Here is a 19,186-nt window from a genome sequence, read left to right on the forward strand (position 1 = left end):
ACAGAGGTTTCCTATAGTCACTGTGACTAGTAGCCATTGACAGACCTCTCCTCTATGAATCAGTCTAATCCTCTTCTAAAGTCAACCATGCTTGTGACAATCACTATGTCCATTATCAGTGAATTTTACAATTCAATTACTTATTTGATATATAAATATTTCCTTTTATCTGTCATTTATCTATTGACAATCAACTTTACTGAATGTCTCTAAGTACTAGCATTATGGTAGAGGGAGAAAAAGTGCTCCCTATCTGCTTTCTCCAGCTCATGTATAAGTTTATAATCCTCTATCATGTCCTCCCCCCCTTACTCATCTTTTATCTAAAATCGAAAAGTCTCAGATTTTAATCTTTTAATCTTTCCTCATAGGAAAGGTGCTCCAATGCCTGAATAATCTTCCTTGCCCTCTTGTGTGCTTTTTCCAAGTCTGCAATATCCTTTGTGAAATATGGTGACCTGAACTGCATGCAGTACTACAAGCGAGTCCTCGCCATAGATGTATACTGATCATTTTATTTTCAATTAATTTCCTAACAATTCCTGCCATGGAATTCACCTTCTCTTTTCAGAAAACATGTTGATTTCTCTTCAGCAGCCTTTGTTTTTCTATATTCTATTTAATAGTATTATCTTTAATGAAGTTTCTACATATTTACCTGGGACAAACATTAGGCTATCTGGCCTGTAATTTCCTTGACCTTTTTTTAAAATAGGTGTAACTTTTGCTACTTTCAAGTCCTCTAGTATGTGGGCTGATTTTAGTGATGTATACTAGGAGAGCAACAGTTTCACATTTGAGTTTCATAAGAATTTTTGAGTGAATGCCAAAGAGACATTCATTTTCAGTTTGTCAGTACTTCTAGAACTTCATCTCTAGTCATCCCAATTTGACTTGAATTTTCAGACATCCCTTCCAAAATCCAAGGCCCCAGACCTACCTTGGGCCCCATTTTCAGGCCCATGGGGATGGAGGAGGAGGTGACACATGCTTTGGCTGGGCCCAGGCTGTGTGACTGGAAGCTGAGAGGACACTCTGCTGGGGCTGCATGGTGCTCTCTACCGCCCCTCTCCCAAGGCTGGGGCAATCAGGCATGATCTGTTGCAGTTGGTGAGGGTGGGCCCAGCCTAGATCTAAGGGTCTCACAGCACCACATGAGCCCCTGTCTGTCTTTTGGTTCCTGTCACACCTCACTTGGGAAAACCTTCTGATTTTGTCTTTTATAGATAGTTTGAGTTGAATTGTTAAACACACAGCCATTCTTTTGAGTGTTTGTGGTACCTTTCCTCCCTTCTGAGTCTCAGTTTGTGTGCATTTAAAATAGTTTCCAGGCATCTGGATGAATTGGACTTTATTAATTCTCCCTTTTAACGTCATTGTTACAAGTCCTCTAACTTGTAAAGTTTCCTCTTGCAAAGTCATATGTACTAGCTTTGGACTCTGATGTCAATTTTTCATTGACATTAGCTGTTGCACTTAATAGCACTGCAGTCAACTGTTCCAAAATGGTGCAAGAACATCTACAATTTGAAAAATATTTTGAACACCAGCCAGAACTAAGTTCAGAGACACTATACCTCTGTTTGGCTCTGTGACCAATTGTTCCAATGCACAGTCATTTACAATATCTAGGAACCTAATTTCTATGGCATGACTTGAGCACACATTTACCCAGTGAGTATTGCTTGGCTTCTCTCTTCTACCCTCATAAGGAAAAGTATCAGAAGTCTTTTTTTTTTAAATCAAACAACTGAAGCCAGGGGTGTCAAAGTCATTTGTTATGAGGGCCAGATCTGACATAAATGAGACCCTGTCAGGCTGGGCCATGTTGAGCCGGGCCATGCGCGTACTTATTTAAGATTAGGTAGAACAAGTATAAACTTTATAAATGACACTAACACAATTAAAAGTTTTTGGGGTTTTTTTTTAAAAAAGAGGAGCCTCAGCCAATGGAGAAAATAGAGGTTTTGCTCTGTAGCTCCTGTGCAATTGAACAAGCTTTGCAAAGCATGCTGTTATGCAGAAGGAAGCAAGAGACAGGGAGAAAGAAGCAGATGACAGCCAGTAGCTCAGAGGCCTGATAAGATCCCTCTCGGGGCCTAATTCAGCCCCTGGGCAGCATGTTGGACACCCCTGACCTAAGCATTCAGAAAGAGAACTTAAATACCCCTGTGGTGGAGGGGTTGCACCCTACTGCAACAATAAGCCAATGGGTTTTTTTGTTTCACTAAAGACAATACTTTGATCCTTATTAGAGCTTAATCATTTACCTCAGGTCCACTAGAATAAGATTCACATGGTGCCAATGAGTAAGAGGTTGTAACAACTGAGTTGTTAGGACTCCCAATCTTAACAATTTTCTCTTTGATATCTTCAAGCAGCATTCCAAGTTTAAATATTTCTCCCTCTACTCTTCTAAATGCAAATATAAGATACAAAGTTATAAACACTGCATAATATAACTTTTAGTATAGTGTTAAGGATGCAAAGTATTGGAAGCCTAAATACTTCAGTTTAAAAAAAAATTGAATATTTGTTGAATACGATGTTGATGAATTGTAAAATTTAGACTAGTCGCAATCATAACATTTACTCATGAGCAAAGAATTATGTTGGAGAGTGTCCAACAAAGTAATAGTCTGCATTTAAGATGAGAGAACAAAATGACTGAATGGATAATAATATGCATGGGGAAACTGCTTGCAGTAACACAGAGATCAGGTATAGATAGCTTGCCCAGAAAAGACATTTGGTCTTGTTTTTATATTTCCATGTAAAAGACCATACTCCTACACATAACTTGAAAAATCTGTCTCTCCATCTGCATACATCAGTGTATTCCACACCCACCCACTTCAAGGCATATATGGCATCTATAATGTCAATCTGTGTGCATGGTGGGAGAACTATGGATATTCCCTTCCCTCATCCACTCTTTATAAGAAACTAATACAAGTTTATGTGTGCAGCAATTCAGTACAAAATGTACAAGGCTCATTTTATAAGTGTAAGAAAAACACTGGGCTCATAAGAACATAAGTAGAATCTGTCTAAGATCTGTTTAAACCTATCTATGCTCATGGCCATCACTACCTCCACAGTCAGTGAATTCCACAGTTTAATTACTTTTTGAATACAGAATGTTTCCTTTTCTCTGTCCTGAACCTATTTCCTAACAACTTCAATGGTTGTCCCCAAGCTCTAATATTATGGGAGACTGGGGGGGAGGGGGAAGCTTTCTCTATTCCCTTTTTCTATCCAACACATACATTTATAAACCTCTGTAATCTCTCCTTTTTTCTAAACCTTTTTCTAGACTCTCCAGCCTTTCCTCATAGGAAATGTATTTTAACACCTTAATCGTCTTGATTGCTCTCTATTTTCAATCCCTTTCCTAATAATTCGTAGCATGGAGTTTTTATTTTTCACCTATGTTGCACACTGGGTTAACATTTTCATTGAGCTTTCTACCACAACCCCAAGATCTCAGTCAGTTCAGATCCCAAGGATATATTTAAAATAAGATTTTTTGTTTCATCACTTAAACTTAATTTGTCACTGCCCTCCCACCCAGTTTAGAGAAATCTTCCTGTAATCCATCCTGAGCCCTTTATGGGAAAGGGTGGAATATAAATCTACTAAAATAAAATAAAAATAAATAAATAAAATAAATACCTATTCAAATTTCCCCAGGGTTTTACCATCATAACTAAATTAATGTTATCTACAAACTTGGCCACTACACTGCTCCCAACAATTCCAAATCATTTACTAACAAATTAAATAGCACTGATCCCAATGCCATTACATCCTCTTACCCCAGATCTGCATGTTACTTCAGTCATATTTGGTGGAGGGAGAGGTGAGCAGAAAAACTGGCGTGGCCTTCCTAACCCCTGCATTAGCAAATTTGGGAACATCATCTTTACCTCATAATGAATTATTCCACCACAGGCTAGGGGATAACTGTTCTAAAGGCTGTGAAGCAGAAGTGGATTTTGGAAACTTATATTGAATTATATTACTATAATGTACACGATTGTTCCATGAATTACACATTTGAAGGGCACTGTACACAAAAGTAATTCTGTATTTACAATAATAGTTTCACTGAAAACTTATGTTCCATAAGCCACTTTTACTTCAGAGTTTTATACAAGACAAAACTCTATACAAAACACAACTCTATGTTGTGTTTTATAACATTTTCCTAAGTTTGGAATCTTATAAATTTATTAATGGCTCTATTATTCAACAAATAAATACTTGACCTGTCAGGATCAAACTCTCCAATGTCTGTTGATGAGTGCCTGTAACCTTGGAGATGTAAGGCACAATGTTTCTCTTTTGTGTCTAAATAATTCCATTCCAGTTGTTCGAGATACTCTTTTAAAAGTTTTAAAATCTTTACAAACAAAATATAATAACATAGATAAGTTCCCTATTATTTGATATTTTATAATAATTGTATTATTCAATATAATCCTTAATCATAGGCTCTCATAATACACCTCTTAAATTATCCTAGCAAGAATGCACTATGTTATTGAGAGCAGTCATTATGCTTACCTTGCATATGTTCAAACGCTGCAGATATGTTTGTTATATCTGTCAATTAAAAACTTTCTACATGTATTTTCCTTATTTTGTATTCATTTTTAGAGTGTTTACCGCTGCAGTCACAAGAACACTTTCCTGAGATTAACCCCCACTGAATAGACTTGGGTAGAATTCTGAGTAGAACTGTTTAGAATTGTTCCCTACAGCTGCAATGCTAAAGATACTTTCCTGGGAATAAGCCCCACTGAATATAATGGGGGCACTTATTTCCAAGTAAACTTGCTTAGGATTGCTGCCTACATTTACCAGACTGTGGCCCACAAATACACCTATTAATTATTAAGGTACTACAATTGTTATTGTTCAGTTGTTACAAATCACCTGTGTAACCCTACACAGAGTTACTCCAGTCAAAACCCATTGAAATGAATGGTCTTATAAGTAACTCTGAATTATAACATGGCTACCCACTGGGGTTTTTTAAATCATATATCACAGCAACTCCTTCAGGAGGAACAAGACAATATCAGTGCAATACTATTACATTTTTAAAAGTGGTCCTTAGTTTTACATTTTGCCAAAGCAATGACTACTTCAGCATGTTATGGATTGAAACACATTCCTTAATGTCAATTCTGATTTTTCTATTTATCAGCTTTTATAGTTAACTGCATTACCTGCCTTGTTTTTACATTACACTTATACAATAGTGCCCAGTTCAGAGCTCCATGTTCACTTCCTCTGTAAAGATGAGCTGCTAGATCCAAGCTGACCTGTTCGTTTCAGTGAAGAAGAAAGTATGCACAAAGGAACGTATGACTGCCATTGTTCACCTCTGAAGTGAACAAACCGGACTTTGAGGATCAGGGAGCTCTCTATTTACATAGGAGATTCCCAGCCAGCAGTATGTCTTTGAGAAGTACTTCTAAAATCCAGTGGAATAATTTGCATCTTGAATTATCTAGAGTCAGAGAAGTAATTTCCAGACATATTGCTTAGGTAAAGTGGAAGTTACAGAAGGATGAGAACATTTTACATGATGAAAATTGTTTATTATTCAATACAATATAATTTAATTAAACAGAACAATTTTCAAATAAATTCATGTCTATAAAACATCCACAAAATATATTTTACCTGATGGCGTTCTTCAAGGGGAAGCACATCTTGTGCCATATATTTGGAAAATACTTCCACCTTTAAGAAAAAGGAATTAATTTCACTGCAGAATTTAAAGGCTTTATTAAAAGGGATGCTGATTTGCACATAAGTATTAAAGAGAGAAGTACTTCATATTACTTTTGTTTTCAGCTCTTCTGTCTGTTCCTTTAACATCTGAGAGAACTTTTCTCCTTCTGTTGCTTTTTGCAATAAAGGAGGACTCACAGCTGATGCACCAGCTGATGGCAGTGGAGAGACCATTCTTCTAGATGGCAGCTCTATATAACAGAATGAAAAAGAATGAAAAAATGTTTTATCTAACATAAAACTGGAATGTGCATACTTTTTTCCTTATTAGATAGACTATAGGAAAGGCTTCCCAAATCTCCCGCCTGGGCGGGGGACCCCCGATTTGGAGCCTGCTCCCCCCAGCTTGCCAAAAATCTGGAAAGCGGGGGGAGGGGGAGGGGGGGTGGAATGGCCACCCTTCCCACCCAGCTCCGATCCCAGCAGCTTCTCTCCTTGCCCTTCCCTTCCCACCCAGCCGGATCGCAGCAGCCTTTCTTCCGTTTTCCCAGGCTGCTTCCGGCCCCAATCAGCTGGCTGGCGGGGGGTGGGGGGAGGAAGCCCCAGGACCATGTGCCTTTGCACCTCCGGTGGCAGCAACTGGTGAGTAGGGAGGCCAATCCCCTCTTCAGAGCCGACTAGCCAGAAACAGGGGGGGGGGGAGGGGAAGCCCCAGGACCATGTGCTTTTGCATCTCCGGTGGCAGCAACTGGTGAGTAGGGAGGCCAATCCCCTCTTCAGAGCCGACTAGCCAGAAACAGGGGGGGGAGGGGAAGCCCCAGGACCATGTGCCTTTGCACCTCCAGTGACAGCAACTGGTGAGTAGGGAGGCCAATCCCCTCTTCAGAGCCGACTAGCCAGAAACTGGGGGGGGGAGAGCAGGGGAAGCCCCAGGACCATGTGCTTTTGCACCTCCGGTGGCAGCAACTGGTGAGTAGGGAGGCCAATCCCCTCTTCAGAGCTGACTAGCCAGAAACAGGGGGGGAGGAGGGGAAGCCCCAGGACCATGTGCTTTTGCACCTCCAGTGGCAGCAACTGGTGAGTAGGGAGGCCAATCCCCTCTTCAGAGCCGACTAGCCAGAAACGGGGGGTGGGGGGAGGAGGGGAAGCCCCAGGACCATGTGCTTTTGCACCTCTGGTGGCAGCAACTGGTGAGTAGGGAGGCCAATCCCCTCTTCAGAGCCGACTAGCCAGAAATGGGGGGGGAGGGGGGGCGGAGAGAGGGAAATGTCTTCATTATTCCCTATGTAGAGATCGATTCTCATAGGGTATAATGGGGAATCGTTCTGGAGGTTTCGGGGGCTCTGGGGGAACTGTTTTTTGAGGTAGAGGCACCAAATTTTCAATATAGTATCTACTGCCTCTCCCCAAAGTACTCCCCAAGTTTCAAAACGATTGGACCAGGGGGTCCAGTTCTATGAGCCCCAAAAGAAGGTGCCCCTATCCATTATTTCCTATGAAAGGAAGACATTTTTAAAAGGTGTGCTGTCCCTTTAAATGTGATGGCCAGAACTCTCTTGGAGTTCAATTATGCTTGTCACACCCTTGTTCCTGGCTCCGCCCCCAATGTCTCCTGGCTCCACCCCCAAAGTCCCCAGATATTTCTTGAATTGGACTCGGCAACCCTTCTATAGGATGCAAAAACAAAACTCTAGAATATTTTATTTGGATATCTAGTTGCAGTTACCTGAAACAGAAGTTTGAGAGAAACCAAGCATGGGCTTCACAGGAACAGTAACAGGTGGAACTGTAGAAATGTCAGGAGTTATTCCACCACTTCTTGCTTTAATGCCAAGTTTAGGACTGCAGCCATTTGGGCTAGGAAGTATCTGTTAAAATATACACGATTATAATATACATACAAAATTAATACCCACACTCATTCACTTGTCTTTCTCTTCCTGTTTCAGTATCAGTAGATTTAAATAAAAATGTGCTCAAATTAAGAAATATTATTAGGAATTTTCATAGATGGTCAAAGAATAAGCTGCTGCTTGTATCATCACAAATTAAAACCAACATACAACACTGTATTCCAAAGCAAATACTTTGAGTACACCGTATTCAGCAAGCAGAAGCAGAGAACTTTATATATACTGTACATAGCATAACTTTATACATACTGTACATATATACTGCACATAGCATAACTTTATACATACTGTACATATATACTGTACATAGCATAACTTTATACATACTGTACATATATACTGCACATAGCATAACTTTATACATACTGTACATATATACTGCACATAGCATAACTTTATATATACTGTACAAACCCCTCAACTGTGGGGTTTTTAAAAATATAATTTTTATTAAGAACTGTGGGTTTTAAACAAGGGGGTATCCTAAAAAAATCTGATTTCATATACAGGAAGCTTTACCTTAGCATTAAATCGCTGATGATCAATACGATTCTGAGCCTCAGCTTGTTTTGTCAGCAACTGTTATTTTAATAGATACAATAAAGATAAAATGATCATCATCATATACAGAAAATACTAAAAGCTGCCTAATGCTTCTGAATCACATCCTCCTCACAGCCCCCCCGAAAACTTGTTGAGCTACTACACAGAACTTACTCTCATTCTAACTGTTCAGGAGAAATATGTATTTAGTACAATTATGTAAAACTGTGAAGATGTGTAGAAAAAAGTAAAAAATAATTCTGGCTAGCAAAAATTTAATGAGGGACTAGGATTACAGGACACAGCATATTGCTGGCATGAGAGGGGCACAGAGGGATGAATGAGGACAGATTGCAAGGTCTGGGGAAAGGTAGTCATATTGTTTTATCGAATTATTTTATAATTTTAACTGTTGTTTTTAATTGTTCAAATGCTTTAATGGTTTCATGTGCACTGCTTTGGGGACCCTGATTGGGTGAAAAGGCAATGTATAAAGGTTTTTTATTAAATAAAAACAAAAATTTAGTTGAAGGTGGACAAGAGTGCAGAGTGGGCTAAAAAGCAAAAAAACTGAAGATAGGGTAGGTAGAAGAAACAGTCTGGGATCTAAACTGCAACTTTGGATCATGAAAGTAGCTTAGGCAAATAAGATTTTGTTTCTCCTTACTCTTTATTTTTTAGAGAGCACTTTCATTCATCAGGTTATCAACCTATCATTTTTTCTTTGGCTAACTTTGATCATGATGCCCTTATCACTAATCACATTTGAAACTCCCACTCAGTTTTAAAAGCAATCTACCTCCCCCAAACTGATGATTCATAAAACTAATTTTTTTGGATCATGGCCAATGAATTAATACAAAAGGAAAAGAAAGGCAGAGAGCTGAAAAGTGGTGATAGAATATATACAAAAGCTAGAGAAATGAGAGGAAATATTTTCCAGACAAAAAGGAAGTTTGGGGAAAGGGGCTTCTTGGGAGGCTGGGTCAAGCAGCAAATCAGGAAGTGAGACAAGGGGCTCTAGAGGGGTGAATATAACATATTAGCTTCAATTAAGTATTTCAATTGGTATCTTCAAGTATCTTTCAATTAGGTATCTTCAAGAATTTTAATGAACAATCCATCTTTATAAATTGTAAGCTTGCAACTAAAAAACCCAAATATTAATCTAGGTGTCAATGTTAAAACCCCAAAGCCTATAAAACTCCAAAACAAGTAAACAAATTTCAAGATGAAAGTTCTATACAGAAAATTTGAAATTGTGGTGCAGATTATGAAGTTATGGTACAAATAATTTAACCAACAGTTTGGTTCTCTGAAATAACCTTTAGACAAATCAAATGAACCAACAAAACACTTGTCCAAACATGTTTATATGCTCAAGCGGGACTTTGGGCTTCTGTTTCTCCGACAGACCCTCTCCCTCCATGTCAAATTGGCAATTTGCCATGGAAACTGTGGTAACTTCATCAGCCAATTGTGATATAGCTCAAGTCTCCTAGTCAAAAGAAAATCATACAAACCTTTGGGGATGTCTAAAGTAGCTCTCTGAACATTATCCATTATCCATAATTAGGACAGAAACCTTTGAATCTGATGAGTCAATCTCATTTATTTTGAAGAAATTATCTGATAGGGCTTCAGAAAAGCACAGAAGCACCCAGCTAGAATTTATTGTAAGAAAAAGCCCCCTACTTTTCATACACATGGACATCGTGATCACCAGTATGGTTGCCAGGGTGCCTGGAGTTTTAACTCGCACACATCTGCTCTAAGAAGTGGACTTTGCCCATGGTTTCTAAGGCTTATGTGGATACTATAAGCCTCAGCTTTGCAGCAGCATTCTACATCTCTGGATGGGTGTTAGCCAGAACAACAGACGAGCTTCAAGCTGCTCCTTGGGTGCCCAGTCTTGGCCACTGCAGTGGAAGAAGCCACGCTACCATGAACTGTACAGGCAAACAGTTTCCAGCCTGTTTCCGTGATCCAAAGGCTAACACCACCAGAATCCATCTTGTTTTCCTGACTCCATATCCAACAGCTGCTTCAACTTCTGCATAAGGCAATCAAGCTTATCTTAGGCGTGGATCCTGCCAGACCGCCTAAGCCTTTGTCTAACGGAACTCAAGACAAAGACTGGTGCCAAGAAGAAGACTGAACAAGAGGAAGACCATCTTCAGCCAGAGCCAGGTTCCTTTGTGTAAACCGGGTGTCACCTTAGGTAGCAATTTGGCCATCTATTGTCACCTTTTTAGATAAGTTTGGTAAACTCAAGCACACCTCCACCCAGTAATTTCCCCCGTTCTTTCCCCCATTTTGGAGGCTCACCCTGGTCCATTGCAACCTGAAAGTCCAACCAGGTACCCCTGGACCAAGCTTGTTCATTGGTCAGTCATGGGCACCCAATTAGGTGCCACCAATTAACTTGCTATTGGCTACTGCAGAAGTCCAGCCCTTATGGTCACTGCAGAGCCTCCCCTTTTCTGAGGTCATGTACCAGCTGACCACCTGTCATCCACCCCTGTGCCTCCCATCCCCTAAGGGCTCAAGGTAGTCTATATAACCTGTAACACAGCTCTCCACATGTGTGCTTCTAGCAGTATCCCAATTCCACTGTCTAGATCCATTCCTGATTCTAAGGCCAAGTTTCGGGTCCCCTCTCCCACTTCCTCGCTCGTCGCCATTGGAGCCTTCCTTGAAGACTACGATCAGTAAATATCAACCTGTTCGTCTACCCATGTGTTTCTCTATCTCTCTCTCTATTTTTCTTAGGACTGTATGTATGATTTTATGAGTATTTTATCTTGTATGGAAGCCTATATTTTTCTGGAATAAATTTTAATTGTTGTACTTAATTAGAGTCCCTAATATTTTTAAGCATTAATTTCTGGACGTAGAATCCTGTATACACAGGTAAAAGATCCTGATTAAGCCAGGTACCCACCTGACAATTCCCCAACCTCGTTTTGAGGGCATTTTGGCTTACATTATATTATATGCCCAAAAGCTAAGTTTTATTCTGAGCAGTGTCTTTGACACAAGATGCTTTCCCTGCACACATATACACAGATGTACTAAGGAAATATGTGTTCCCTCATATTATTATTGTTATTATTATTTCCCCAATCCCTGCCACTGCAAGACTCCAGGTGATATACAACATAGAATAAAAACATCACAGTCATAAAAACAAAATATATAAATAGTACAATACAACAAATCTAAAAATTCAGATGGCGAGTTTATAATTACTGCTCATTCTGGACTGCTGGAATTTTTCTATTGTTCTTGATATGCTTGGAAAGCTGGGATTGGTAGCAGTTTTCCCAACAGGTGTAACGATATATATTTTCAACAAGTGTACAAACATTATAAATAAGTGCAGAGGCCTGAGGCAGCACAACACTACAAATCTGCTGCTATTCTAATATTGCACAGTCCTATACTAGAAATTATTCACAGATTCTTCACCATATGTTTTGTATGCATTCTTCAACCGCTTACTCTGGAAGAACCCACTAATGTTTAAACTGATTACTTCAGTTAGACTATGTCCTGTGACTGGAAATGCATATCTACAGATATCAATGGTTGGCTGAGCTTCTGCTATGTAAAAACACAAAGGACTGCACTTAACATTTTAACAACCATTGGCAGTACAAGTAGTCAAAATCACATCTACCTCTAGCTGTTGGTCAAGTTGAGGAACTTTAATTTCCGCTTCTTGCTTCTTCATTGCAACACAATCCAAATAATTCATTTCTTCTAGAATGTCTTTCACAATTGTTGATTTACTAAGTAAATCTGGGGAAGATTTGGTTCTCTTTATCACAGGTGTAGATTTATTGTTTCCTTTAGGTATTTTGACCTTTGGAGCAATCTTAGAGAAATTGGGAAGCTGATAATTAACCTGACGTTGACCATATCTAAATTTATGAGAAGAACCAGACGTTTCCAGAAAACATTTATCTCGGTATCTTTCTTCTGTCTTTAACACATCATTCATTGTATCTTCCTTTTGAGTTATGAATTGTGGACTATCTTCTTTGCAGTTTTTTCTCTCATAACTAAAGTTCATTCTCTCATCTACAGCAAATTGTTTTCCTTCTATCAAATCCCAACTTTTATCAATGGATTCACATTTTTCTTCTCTTTGTATCTCAATAGCATTTTTTTCTTTTGGAGAAGAAATCTTTGTACTTTCTGAAATTTTAATTTTATTTAAGATTGTTTCATCAAAACTTTCAGTAAGTGATATCTCTGGAATAGTTTCATAGTCAATTAATTGGCATGAACTTGATAATTCTTCCTTGGGAAAATGACGTAAAAGGACATCTGAAATGTTTGAGTTGAGGAAATGTGGATTTCTTCCTGAACTGTTAAAATATTGGGCTGGTGATTCCTTTGTTGCCATAGCAATTTCAGTGCCATTATTCCTTGGAGATGATTGTAGGTGTATCTTTATTCTTTGATGTTGTGTGTGACAGTTTGATTGTTCTTCTGAATTATTGCTAATTTGTGGAGATAGCAAGGTGAACAAAGTTTGAGATGTGTTTTTTATAGAAGTGAAATTATTTACATTTTGTGAATCACTGTTATGTGGATATATATTTTGTAGATCATCATCATAAGGCAGTTCCTCTTGTTCATCATCAGTATTGTCCTCAGGGTAGTCAAGCATATCAAGTAATGTTTCATTCACTTAGTTTTCCCGCTGTCTGAATTTCTTTGCCTGCAATACATACTTATTACATCCTGATCATAATCTTTCACTGAATGTCAAATTTCAAATTCTGTAAGATTGGAGAGAACATGCACAGTTTCAATACACGTATATCTATGTAAAACAGTGCAATCAAGAGTCTTGAAAACCTGTAAACCTTTTTTTCCTCTCCAAAGTTTTCATTTTTATAGTGAGATGTACACTGAGAGACAGTCTCCAAATTTAATGACAGTCTATGGGATTACTAAAGATCTAAGATGGAGTGAAGAAACATTATGCCTATAGCAGAACAGAGGAGTTGCAACACAACTTTTAAGTTTAAGTAGATTAAGTGTAGCATTATCATAAAAAACATCAACATATATGAAAAAATTCTTTACTATTACATTTGTACAACAGTAAAATTATCTTATTTTAATGGCATTGGAAACTGCATTATGAAACAGTATGCTTATATTGGCAGAAAAGTATGTATGTTGTCAAGGCTTTTTTGTAGCAAAAGTCCAGCAGGAACTAATTTGCATATTAGGCCACACCCCAATGTCACCATTGCCTCACGTAGGGCTTTTTTGTAGAAAAAGCCAAGCAGAAACTCATCGGCATATTAGGCCACACACCCCTGACACCAACCCAGTTGGAACTGCATTCCTGCTCAGAAAAAGCCTTGCATGTTGTATACATTCAAAATGTTGTATGAAAATACCTTCCATTACAACTGCCAACAATTTTTTAACTTTAAGAACTGGTCAGCTGGTCTCTCATTTGACCACAGTGAAATACTGTCATATATCCCAAGAAGAATCCTATTAGGTAGATGGAAGTTTATGTTTTTTCCCCTTAATTCATTGAATTATATGTTTAATTATCAGAAGGAGTAAGAGCTGCTTGCCTTCTAGCTTTATAAGAGACAGCAGCAAACATGACAGTATAACAAAATGTCATCTATTAACTATCTGTAATAGCTTGCTGTTCAGTACAGCAGTTATCTACTAAACTGCTGTAACTGCTGGCATCTCTAAACAGAGAAAGGCATACTACCTACTTAGCACATCTTTTTAACTGACTTTAAAATGCTGTTGTTACTTTGTTTTATTTCTCTTTTATTTTAATTGTTTTAAAAGATGCAACTGCAGGTGAATCCTGATACTCCAGGATCAAAGTCTAAGAGAACTTTACAGTCCAGGGGTGGCCAAATTTGCTTAATATAAGAGCCACATAGAATAAATGTCAGATGTTTGAGAGAAGGAAGGAAGGAAGGAAGGAAGGAAGGAAGGAAGGAAGGAAGGAAGGAAGGAAGGAAGGAAGGAAGGAAGGAAGGAAGGAAGGAAGGAAGGAAGGAAGGAAGGAAGGAAGGAAGGAAGGAAAATAGATAGGTTGAAGGAGGGAAAATTAGAAAGAAAGCAACTTTAACTTTATATGCATTCTCCAAACTGCCGGCTGGCTTGGAGAAGAGCTGTAAGAGAGAAATGCTCCAAGCCAGCCAATGGGGTGGCGGCCTCGAGAGACACAAAATATGTCTGAAACAGCCACAGTTTGTCTACCCCTGGTACAGTCAATTGCTCACATTTGTATAAAGTTTACCAGATACGTTAAAATTTATAAATTCATTACAGTCTTTAAGTGTTAATTGTACTGTTTCACAAAACAGTAATTTGTTTTTTATAATCAGTATAACAATTAACACAGTTGATGATTGAAGTATTTTTGTTGTAATAAAGATAATGCTGTAAAAATAACAGACAACATGAAAAGATTATATCAGTCAAATGATCAAATCTTTTTGACTGGTCAGATGGCCAACATACATATCTCTTGGCTGAAGACAATGAATTGGATCTGCTGATGAAAACCATGTTGGCCATCTGGTGGTAACCATGTTTAGAATTCAGCTGGAAATGTTATATTTAGTTGAACATCTCAGAAACATTTAATGCTTTGTTATCTGATCACAAAAAACCATGCTAATTGTCATGGGACCTTATATGAACAAAAGCCACATAGGATGAGGACTATAAGAAAGAGGAGCAGTAGATAAAAGTGAACAGAAAAGGTGGCTAGATCTAGTCATATTCAGAAAGCCAAGTAGGGATAAAATTCCTATCGTTTAAGTTATGCTTTTCATGTAACTTCCACAAATACCATTTTATTTACATGGCCTTATTCATATTTTTGTACTTAAAAATGACCCATAATATTGTTCTTTTAAAAAAGCTTCTTTTTCCTGAACTAACAATAATGGCAACAGTCTAAGCATATTTAGGAAGTACATTCCAGAACAGCACTTAACTCTGTAACCATGTTTAGAATTCAGCTGGAAATGTTATATTTAGTTGAACATCTCAGAAACATTGAATGCTTTGTTATTTATATATACAGCTAAACTCTGGACGGCTCTGAGGTTAGGTTAAACTTCATTATACATCATCTGGTAACTGGATATAAACAACAGACACAATTAAATACCATTAAATACCATACTCAAAACCTTTCTTCCAAGGTAGCTTTTTTTTGGGGGGGGGGGGGCTAAAATCTTTCAGCATACACCTTTGCTTGCACAAAAAATTTCCTTGGGTTTCATTATTTTTATACATATACAGAAAACAGTTAAATCAACAATGCTCCCTTATACTTACTTATATAACAATGCTCCCTTATACTTACGCACCACAGGCTAATTTTCTAGAAAACCAGTACGGTTATGGAAGTTCTTACAAGGCATTTTGTTGTCCTCCACCAAAGAGTTTAGATGCTGAACAAGATCCCAGATATTCACTTACATCAGATGAAACCCTATATCGAACATACAAACCTGGAGAGCACAGTATCTTTTTATCTGCAACCCTGCACCTTGCTATTTATTATTCTGCCTTCATCCAGCATTGTTTAGCAAGATCACAAAGGGAATATAAAGTAACAAACCAACATTTTCCAGATCCTAGTATGCTTAGTTGAGCTTAGTTAACTTTTGTTTACCCTAGTACCCATAAAGAAGTATTTGGATCTTGACTTTCTTAACATTTGATATTATAAATATGTTTATTGTGTCCACATTGTGGAGATTTTTAATTATCTATAAGGGAAGATATATGCTAGTTAATTATTTATTCATAGCTACTGTTTGGGACTACTTTCTAAGATCAAGAGAAAACATTTGCATCTTAAATTAACGGGACCAGTAATTTCCAGGAATGTTGCTAAGGTTATTATATATTCCTGCCAACATTTGGAAATCCCCCCAAAGGAGATTTATCATAATGATCTATTTGCAAATTCTAGTCTTAATCCTTTCGCAAGTAAACTTGTTGAACACAAAAGATCAGCTCTACCTGATTTGGGTTTATCAGGATAAAGACAAAAAGTAAGAATGTTTATGGAAGAAATGTCTATGGCCTGATCTTATTTTCAGCAACTGCAGCAACACAAACAGAAGCATGTGTTGCAGTGTTTTCTGAAGCATTCTGTGTAGGGATTTTTTTCTGGAAAAAGAGATGCCAGAACTCTCAAGAGGGAAATGAAGGAGAAACACATGGGTTTCTCTTATGAACTTTTAAACATCTTTTGAGAATTTTGTTTCCACAAAGAGGTTCCAGAACTCCATTCCACCACGTTCCCCCAGAAAAAAGGCATAATCCTGTGTAATGCAAGTAAAGCATTGTTCCACCCCTTTTGCCTTTCAAAGGAAGAATTATTTTCTACAGCTCCTAGCTAGGGGCAAGACTGAACAAGCATTTCAAGATGTGAAGCAAATGTGCAGATCTAGGAATTGGATGCAGACTCTGCCTTTTCCCCACACCATCTCTTCTTTGCTGTGCTTCTAAGCACCCCTCTACTGAAGCAACAAATTGCCATATGTCAGCAGTAGGGGTCCTGACCTCAAAGCGCCTTGAAAACAATATTTAAATTGGACTAAGCATAGGAAAGCAAGGCTGGATATATGAAGTGTTTGACATTGTATCTTTAGTATCAATACATCCAAAGAGGTAAACATAACACACATAAAAGACTCTTCACAGCTTCATTATTTAGCTGCATGACCTAACTGCCTTCCTGCACAGGTACCAACATTGGAGCCATCAGCTCCACCCAGTGTGTCAAATGTGCTGTCACTGTTTCTAGTGTCTGGCAACATATGCTCTGACGATCATCTCACATGTCAGGATAAATATATGGGTGTGCTCCCACCTCAAGTCCTGAAAAATATTAATTTATTCAGACCTATGGCCAAGGACTCAAAACAGATTTAGCTAAATCATTCATTCATTACATTTATATCTCGCCCTTCCCAAATGGGCTCAAGGCGCAATGACATCAAGGTTCATAGATAATAAAAACCGGTTAATGCATAATAATTAAAACAGATAAAACAATTAACAAACAATGGCAAGATAAATATAACAGTTTAGAATCCCCTCATACACTGGACAGATGGTGATGGGCATCACATCAGCTCATACCATATTGGACTCCACAAGGGGCAGATGACCATGCACTGTCCCTCCTCCTGCCAACAGGAACTTTACTGAACATTCTTCAAGCTAATTTTAAGGCAGAGGGAAATTGGGGGTTGTGGGGGTTGGAAGTGGTTGACTCACATCTTCAAGACAAGGGTGGGGGGTTCAATGGCTTATATAAACTATGTAGATAATAGTATCTTGGAGCGTTTAAAAAACCTCGAAATATGCCCTGAGGAACTAGGACCGGACCAGTGGCTTATCTAGTTTAGCACCCGCCCCAGGGCCAACTTTGTTAACAAACAAGGTTTCCCCCATATTGCCTTCTGGTATTCCGAAGTTCACTGCCTTTAGACCTGGAAGTTCCCTTTCGTTAGTTTGATGAACATGGTTCTGCTACATAAGACATTTCCCCAAAAGCAGTATCTCAGCACGAGACTCTCCACCCCGCAGGGCTCTCGTCCAGGATAACCTGCACTGTGTCTTGTTTCATGAATATCGTCTCAAAATCGCACAGCGTGTTAATAAACCCCGTGACTAGCGCCACTTGTCACGTACAGGCACACCCACAGCAAACTTAAAAAGAAGAGGCTAAACCTTCCCCACAGCCTTTCACACATTTTTCTCATTACGCCCTACACAAGCGCCCTCTTGCTCGACACAAAAGCTCTACCACTTGCCCAGAAAACTCCTCCTTAGACTAAGAAAGGACAGGATTGGCGGAAAAAAATAAATCCCTCCGCGCCTCCATCCTCCACGGAGCCAATCCCGAGCCAAGTGAATGCCCATGTGACCACCCACCAGCCAGAGCGGAAAAAGAAAAGGGGACGCCCAGATAAACTCCACCCACTCCTCCCTCCCTCTCATTTCATTGGACTATGCGAAAAATGCTAGTAGGTAAGACAAGGCTCCATAGTGTGAGGCGCCGTAGAACTTTGGAAAGGGGTGTTTCAGCTGGGCGCGTGCGCTGTGTAGCGCGAGCTCGTAGATAGCCGTTTTCTCGCCAGTCGCCGAGGAAGCGGGGGGTCCCTGTATGTCGAGTTCGGAAAGCTAGATGCTATTGGCTGGGAAGGGCTCGAACTAGGTGGAGCGTCCCGCCCGCTCTACCAGCCCCCAACGTTCGGGGGGGGGGGGCGTGGGTGAGGAAGGTGCTGCTGGTGAGTTGCCGAGGGACTTCACGTCTGTGCCGCGAGGGGGGGGAGCGAAGCTCGAGGAGGACCGCGAGCTGTCCAGGGTGGCTGAAGCGAGGCGCTGAGGAGAAAGCCGTGGGGACGTCCCGCCAAGGGGCCGTCGCGGAGCCCGGCAAATTAAGGTGTGGAGGTGTCTGTTAATGGCCGGTGTGTTTATTTGGGGGGGGGGGTGTCTGTAGCTGGGGCATCTGCTAGGAATGGAGAAGGAGAGCATGATGGACTGACCCAGGATGGGGAGAAGTCGGAGTAGAGATTTTAAAAATATGTTTTTAATGGGGAGCCATTTTGAGGAAATCGATATGGGGGCGGACGGCGATTGATGCTAGACCATCGGTTAGAACGAGTTTTTCCCCCAGAAGCGCCGGGCTGCGATCAATTTCTCTTCCTAAGCAGGAATACACAAGCAACAGTGCTATTCTTACGTCGGGCTGCCTTTCATTTTCTGATGCAGGAAACAAACAACAGGGAACACCTGAGGCTGAGCACTGAAAACGAAAAGAAGGCCCTATCGGGTTTTTTCTTTTTAAAAAATTATATAGGCTCCCACCTCCTTTTCCCCACCGATAGTAGGTATTTAGGACGACCCTTTTTTTGTTTTTTGCGTGTTTTGTCAGCATG

General features: G+C 39.5%; 2 protein-coding genes across 4 annotated transcripts in view; one reads left to right on the forward strand and one right to left on the reverse strand.

The window, feature by feature from the left end:
• The window catches only part of AKNAD1 (AKNA domain containing 1), a 37,734-nt gene that overhangs the window by 16,505 nt on the left and 2,043 nt on the right, over positions 1-19,186 (reverse strand). Inside the window, exons 2-8 of the mRNA XM_060233040.1 lie at positions 11,887-12,905; positions 8,181-8,240; positions 7,475-7,616; positions 5,860-5,999; positions 5,698-5,757; positions 4,272-4,405; positions 2,271-2,415 (exon numbers count right to left, since the gene is read on the reverse strand). Of these exons, the coding sequence (XP_060089023.1) occupies positions 2,271-2,415; positions 4,272-4,405; positions 5,698-5,757; positions 5,860-5,999; positions 7,475-7,616; positions 8,181-8,240; positions 11,887-12,905 (1,700 nt within the window). The remainder of the gene's footprint in view (positions 1-2,270; positions 2,416-4,271; positions 4,406-5,697; positions 5,758-5,859; positions 6,000-7,474; positions 7,617-8,180; positions 8,241-11,886; positions 12,906-19,186) is intronic.
• GPSM2 (G protein signaling modulator 2) overlaps positions 18,230-19,186 on the forward strand; it is a 50,002-nt gene continuing 49,045 nt past the window's right edge. The window contains exon 1 of one of the 3 annotated variants that reach the window (XM_060232318.1): positions 18,230-18,275. The gene's annotated coding sequence lies outside the window, so the exon portion shown is untranslated. Of the gene's footprint in view, positions 18,691-19,186 lie in introns of all 3 variants that reach the window. The other 2 variants (XM_060232319.1, XM_060232320.1) reach the window with 2 other exon arrangements.

This window comes from Heteronotia binoei, chromosome 2, assembly GCF_032191835.1.
Source record: "Heteronotia binoei isolate CCM8104 ecotype False Entrance Well chromosome 2, APGP_CSIRO_Hbin_v1, whole genome shotgun sequence".
In the NCBI taxonomy this organism is placed as follows: Eukaryota; Metazoa; Chordata; class Lepidosauria; order Squamata; family Gekkonidae; genus Heteronotia; species Heteronotia binoei.